General features: G+C 43.8%; 1 protein-coding gene across 1 annotated transcript in view; it reads left to right on the top strand.

Moving 5' to 3' along the window:
* GLI3 (GLI family zinc finger 3) overlaps nt 1–6,561 on the top strand; it is a 223,385-nt gene that overhangs the window by 152,653 nt on the left and 64,171 nt on the right. The window contains exon 7 of the mRNA XM_015813067.1: nt 5,631–5,847. Within this exon, the coding sequence (XP_015668553.1) occupies nt 5,631–5,847 (217 nt within the window). The remainder of the gene's footprint in view (nt 1–5,630; nt 5,848–6,561) is intronic.

Genomic DNA, 6,561 nt, shown 5'->3' with positions numbered 1-6,561 from the left:
CGGACTCTGAACGATTGCTCAGGGGCTTGTTACTCCTGCTGCTAAAGCAGCCCTGAGCTGTTATATACATCTTCGGGGCATCAGCCATTGTGACCGGTTAAGTTCGTGCCTGAAAGTCCTGCTTCAACAAGAAGAGCCTGCCACCCATCAATGCTGCATGAGTTCCGGTTGTAAGACATCTCACCGATCTCTAAAGAACGTTACCGCAAGGCTGGACAAGGGGGGTTGTGGCTGGGAGGGCCTGGGCATTGGCGGCCTCTAAGAGGTAGCGCTACATATGTATTATGAGTTTCTGCAAGGGCCTTCCATAAAATAGGCCAGGTGTGTTGTAGTTGGGTGATCCATTCTTTTAATGATGGCACCGTGGGGTCGTTTGCAGGGAGTTCAGGCATAGGTTTAAAGTCTTGACCAGTGGCCACCCGGAAAGGGGTAAAACCCATACTGCTGTGTATAAAATTATGGTATGCCACCTGCAAATGGCAAAAGGTCACTCCAGTTATCTTACTGATAATTAATAAAGCATCTAAGATATTGTTCCAACACTGAGTTTGTGTGATCACATACCTCTTTCATTTGGAGGTGGTGACTGAAAATGAGTCCCTGGTAAATATCAAGTAGGTCCAGAAAAGCCCTCCAAAACGTAAAGGTAAACTGCACCCCTCTATCTGAGATGATGCATTGGGGTGTAATTGATAGATATGATGCAGGAATAATTTGGCAAGGCCCCGAGATGATGGAGTCTTCTGGCATGGAATAAAATGCACCTGCTTGGAGAACAAATTAATCACTACTCAAATTACCATATTTCCCACGCTTTCGGGGAGTTCCACAATAAAGATCTCTCTCCAAGGTGCTGACAGCTTAACTACCATCTGAAGAAGTCTGGTGTCTTTCCTTGCCGCCGCTTGGCTGAGGCTCAAACAGGGCAATTGGCCATGTAGCTTTCAATGTCTTTTTTGAGAGATGGCCACCAAAACTGCCTTTTCACTAATTGTAACGTTTTCACGAAACCAAAATGTTCCGCCGTTTTGGAATCATGGCAGTTTCCTAGAATCATGAGTCACTGAATAGCTGGTACATAAAGCTTCACCCCCATCTATGGTAGTCCATCTCGGACTGAGCAAACGTTACTATGTATCTGGAACCATTTGTTATCCATTAGTGCAGCTTTTAAGGGCGGGAATCACATCACTGTCTATTGGAGGTTTTCCTTTTGTCTGCATTCGGCTAGTTACTTGGACCGTCAGCTGACGGGATGGAAGCACTGGTTTGATTAACTCTGCTTTGGAACAATTGTATTGCGGCATATGTAACAGTATGTTGGCTAGAAAGTTCTTCCTCCCTGGGAGGTAGCTAAGGGTGAAATCAGAGCAGTTGAAGTATTGTGCCCATTGTGCTTGTCTAGGAGAGAGCTCATGGGGGGGGGGGTTCAGAACTTCCAGATTCCTGTGATCAGTCCATACTTTGAAAGGTATTTTACTCCCTTCTAAGTAGTGCCTCCAGGAGAGGAGTTCCCATCTCACTGCATAAGCCTCTTTCTCCCACACAGCCCATCACTGTTCAGTCTCAGAAACCTTTTTGGAGGTATAAGTGCAGGGTTGCAGCTGCCCATTTTTGTTTTCCTGCAGTAAAACAGCTTCTACAGCTTCATCACTTGCATCAGCTTATATAACAAACAGTTTGGGTCAGGGTGGTTTAGAACAGGTTCAATGTAAAAAAAGCCTTTGAGCTTCTCAAATGCAGCTTGACATCGACCATTTCAAGGGTTTGTCCCCTCCTTTAGTTTTTAGCAAGTTCATAATGGGGAGGGCTATTTGGGCAAATGAAGGAATGAATTGCCTGTAAAAATTTGCAAACCCTAGGAAGCTTTGCAGTTGCTTCCTAGTGCAGAGTGGTGCCCATTCTAGCACCTCTCTTTTCAGGGTCCATTTCAATTCTGTCATGCCCAGGTAGTCTATTTTGCTTTGGTGGAATTCACATTTAGAGAGCTTGGCATACAATTTGGCAGCATGTAGCTTCTGGAAGACTACCCTCACTAGTTTCACATGTTCCACTTTGGTCTCAGTATAGATCAAAATGTTGTCCAACTACACCAGCACCCCCTTGTACAGATGCTCATGTAGGACTCATTAATCAACTGTATGAAGACAGCAGGGGCTCCCTGTAATCCAAAAGGAAGTACTTTGCATTGGAAACAACCCAGCGGGTAATTGAACACAGTTTTCCATTCATCGCTTTCCCTGATTCTTATGCAGTAATACACTTCCTGCAAATCTAGTTTAGTAAAATTTCTTCCCTTAGTCAGATGGGCTAGCATGTCCTTCATCAGGGGTACATGGTAAACATTCTACACACACACACACACACACACACACACACACACTGTGTTTAATCTTCTAGGATCCCATCCTTCTTTTCCTGGAATAGGACCAGGGCAGCCACCCAGGGTCATGTCGCTTGAATGAAACCTCGGGCTAAATTCCTATCAATGAACAGTCACAATTCTTCTAGCTTTCTGGGGATCATTGAATATAATTTTGGTTTTGTAGCTTGGCACCTGGCAAGATTTCTATAGCACAGTCAGTAAGCCTGTGAGGGGGAGTTCATCTGACCCCTTCTCGCTAAACACATCTCTGAGATCTCAGTTTTTGTTGGGAATGATGGGGAGGTCTTTCCTTGCATAGTAACTCCTAGTTTGTGCTGTGGGATGGTCACTTTTTGAATTTTTTACTGGGTCTGGGAGAGGCAATGCATCCGGAGTTTTAACAATCCACCTTTTTAGCCAGGCTAGCCCTAGGACTAGGAGTCTTTCCATCCCAGGTGCCATTATGGAGCTCAGGACCTCTGAATGGGCCCCATCTACATCCCTATGGGTTTGGTGGCAAATGTTGCTGGGATGCTCCATGCAACACACCCATCTAATTGGCAGAACGCAGTCGGGACTTTTAGCTCTTAGTCTGATTCCATGTTTCTTGACCAGTGCTAGATCTACCAAGTGCCTGGTGCAGCCCGAGTTTAATTGGGCCCTTAAATCGGCTTTCATTCTTTACCCAGGGAAGCTCAGTTCTATGGGAATTGACACTGGCAAAACTGGGCCACTTAACTAGGGAGTCGTTGTTGGAATCGATGTCTATCAACCCCTGGTTGTCATCTGTTGGGATCAGAGTTTGGGCAATAGGGATGATCTTCACTCCCTTCAATGCCATTTCTCTGGCATGTGGTTGCGCCTTGGTGGTTTTCCTTGCAGGTTTTGGGCTTGCCTTCTTGGCTATATAGCCAGTCTTACGTTCTGTAGCTTGGTGTCCTTCCTGGCCACATTTAAAGCAGGCTGTGGATCGGACTTACGAAGCCTGGGGTTTTGTTGCTTCCCTCTTCTCCAGGGGTGATCTTTTCCATGCCCTTGCCGCATGGTACTTGTTCCGGGCTTAGACAATCTCTATTTCTTCAGCCAGTACGCACCAGTTGTGGAGGGTTGCAGGGGACCCCCTTGCAACACAGGCATGGTACAAGTCATTCTTCAGCCCATCTTTAAAACAGCTGATAAGGATGTCTTCTGGTCAGTCAAGTCGGCATGCCAAATCATGATTTTCCTCAGTGTACTCTTCCACAGCTCTGCGGCCTTGCTGCACAGTCTTTATGCAGTCCCTCATTTTTCAATCACCCAGAGGGTCCTCAAACTGGCGATGGAGCACTGTCATGAACTGCTCAGTTCACAAGTGTTCTCATTGTGGAGTATCACCATCCAATGGTCTGCAGCTTCTTTCAGCTCAGTGTGACACATCTCATTTTGGTGCCTTCATTGGTGCTCTTGGGCCCATACTCTTGCATGTAGGTCAAGACATGGGCCAGGAAGAATCCCAGTTATTGGGAGTCCCTGTCAAATTTCATGCCCAGCGGTGGGGCTTTTTGTCTTCGTGGGACTGCTGCACCAGCACCTCCCAGGACATTGGTTCTAGTGAGTCCCCTTTGTACTGTTCCAGCAGTCGTGATGGCACTGACTGGGGTTGCTGAAATTCCTGCCATGCTGTCTTGTGGTAAGATTTTCTCACCATCATCCTCCTCTCAGGTTTGGCGGATGTCACCAACAGTCATCCAGGCTAGGGTTTCGCGTGCCTTAAGGTTCTGGAATCCATCCATCATGAAGCACATGGCTTACTTCATGAGGAGGTTGGTGTGGTCAGCCTCACTGTCTTCTTCCCATTCATCTTTGAGCTCTTCAGCTCCACTTGCCAGTTGTGTCCTTGGCTGCCTCAGGTGAGGGTTATCCCCAGCATTCTGCTTCCTCTTGGTCGCTTCCTTATGCAGACATTCCTTGCACGGTCCCCACGGTAGGGCTCGGTGCCTCCAATTTTGCAGATTCTGCCTAATGTAAGGACCTGCCCCAGCTGACCCGATCAGGAAAGCACAACTCTTGACTCCATAAGGTTAATCAACAGAACTTTTACTGAGAGAAATAGTTGCAGAAAAGACAGGTGGAATCTAAAGTCCTGCGCAAAGCACAAAGCAATTCTTCCCATTCCAAAAGCCACCCCCCACAACCAGTCCACCAGCTGCCAATACAGTGCCACAAGATTATTTTGAAAGTGCTGGATACAGACTTGATAACGAGTCATCCTCAGGGCGCAGCATCTTTGGAGTCAGGCTGGAACCGGCTGAGAGGGAGTCCATTTCGTCTCTGAAGATGATCCCTCTCCCTAATTCCCATGCAGCAGAAGCAAAAACATGGAAAGAATGCTCCCCAGAGTCTTCTCCCCCTCCAACAGGATGGCAGGGTTTCCGAAGGGGACCTGAGATACAGTTGTTTTTGTTTCCTCCCATAGCTCATCTCATTGTCTTTCTGTGATGTTGAGCGGTTCAAATCATTTCTCAACTTCAACTGCACATGCTGGGGGAATCTTCTTAATGTCAAATTTCTGAATCATGGGTGGTCATTCAAATTTGGAATACTTTTGGTAAAATATTTTATTTGGAAAAGAACAAAAAAAAAAACCACGTGCCAAAGAAGTTTTCTTTTCATTTAGGTGCCTTAGGGGAACGTTTAATATGTTAATTATTCAGAATAGAAAGAATTCCCAAGTATCTTTTTTTTTCTATCTGTGGAAATAAAGCATGACAGGTATACAGAAGATCCTGTATATAGGGGGTATGAATAACAGATTAACAGAATTTATGTTGTGTGTCCAGTGGAAGGAGATCAATGAGTTTGAAACATTTCAGATAAAAATAGATTACAGTATTATTTTTTTAGAAAAAGTTATCTATCACTTTTAGAACTCCCTAGCTTTGAAAAATTTATTTAATCGGTTTACATACTGTCTGCACTTAGAGTATAGGTCTAAATTGCTGCTTACAAAGTGCCATGTCAAATCCAGATCTTATAGTCATACAGTATATCTGACAGGTCAGAGCTCCACATGTGAACTAGTTTTAACTTCAGTTCTTCACTTTCAAAAATATTCACAGTGATAACTTCTATATAAAGCTGGTACATGATTTAAAATATTCATCATGACATCTCTGAGTGAAAGCATCTGTTAAGGCAAGCCTATGGTTCTTGTTTTGAATATAATAATAATTCACATATCTTTTGACTCAATTATCTTTACTTCTATTTTCCCATCATAATACAGCCCAGCGCTAAGTTTCGCATACCCTCCCACACCAGTATCCCTCCAGCAGATGCATCAACAGATCATCAGTCGACAGCAAAGTCTGGGTTCAGCCTTTGGGCATAGTCCTCCACTCATCCATCCTGCTCCAACCTTTCCTACGCAGAGGCCTATCCCCGGCATCCCTAATGTCTTGAATCCTGTTCAGGTCAGCTCAGGTCCTTCAGAAGCTGCACAGGTAAGGGAATGTAAGGAAAGATTTTTGCACCATACTGACTTGTCCACAATAGCGATTAATCATCACAGCTCTTAGAACAGATTTGCTAACAAGTACCTTGGGGCTGCAATGTATGCAGTCTTTTATTATAAATTACCTTGAGTATATTATGCTTTTGAATTGATGGAGTGTTTTCCATCCCTTATAAATATTTCAATAACTTCCAGATTCTTTGTGTAGGAACTTACAGTTTTAGAATGTTCAAGTAAAGGACATTTGAACAGCAAAGGGATACAATTTATACCCTGCTTTAAAGAAGGTAAATGACAAAAATCTCTCTGATTTTTGAACCAAAGATTAGGATCCAAAGATGCCCATGAACATATGCTAAGTTATGAAACAGCAATTTCTCTTTTGCTTTATACTTCATGATACATAGAATACTAAGATAGAGATTTCTCAAATTTCCAGTACAGTCAGAAAATTTCAAGAGCCCATGTTAAGTAGAAAAGAAGCAGACAATTTGAAAAAACATAGTGTGTGTCAATACAATATTTCCCAAATCAACGGACATGGTATTGCATTCTCTGTGGAGGGATAAAGCTGTGTTAGAAAAATTTGTAAGATTCTGCTATCTTCAGCCCATTTCAAAGATCTTATGTTAATTTGTTGCAGATCGTGATCATCCTAAACTAGAAGGCTCTAAAATTATAATAATATAATCCGGAACATATA

This window comes from Protobothrops mucrosquamatus, unplaced genomic scaffold, assembly GCF_001527695.2.
Source record: "Protobothrops mucrosquamatus isolate PMUCROS unplaced genomic scaffold, P.Mucros_1.0 scaffold131, whole genome shotgun sequence".
NCBI lineage: Eukaryota > Metazoa > Chordata > Lepidosauria > Squamata > Viperidae > Protobothrops > Protobothrops mucrosquamatus.
The sequence above is the reverse complement of the archived record's forward strand: the minus strand, read 5'-3'. Positions and strand labels throughout refer to the sequence as shown.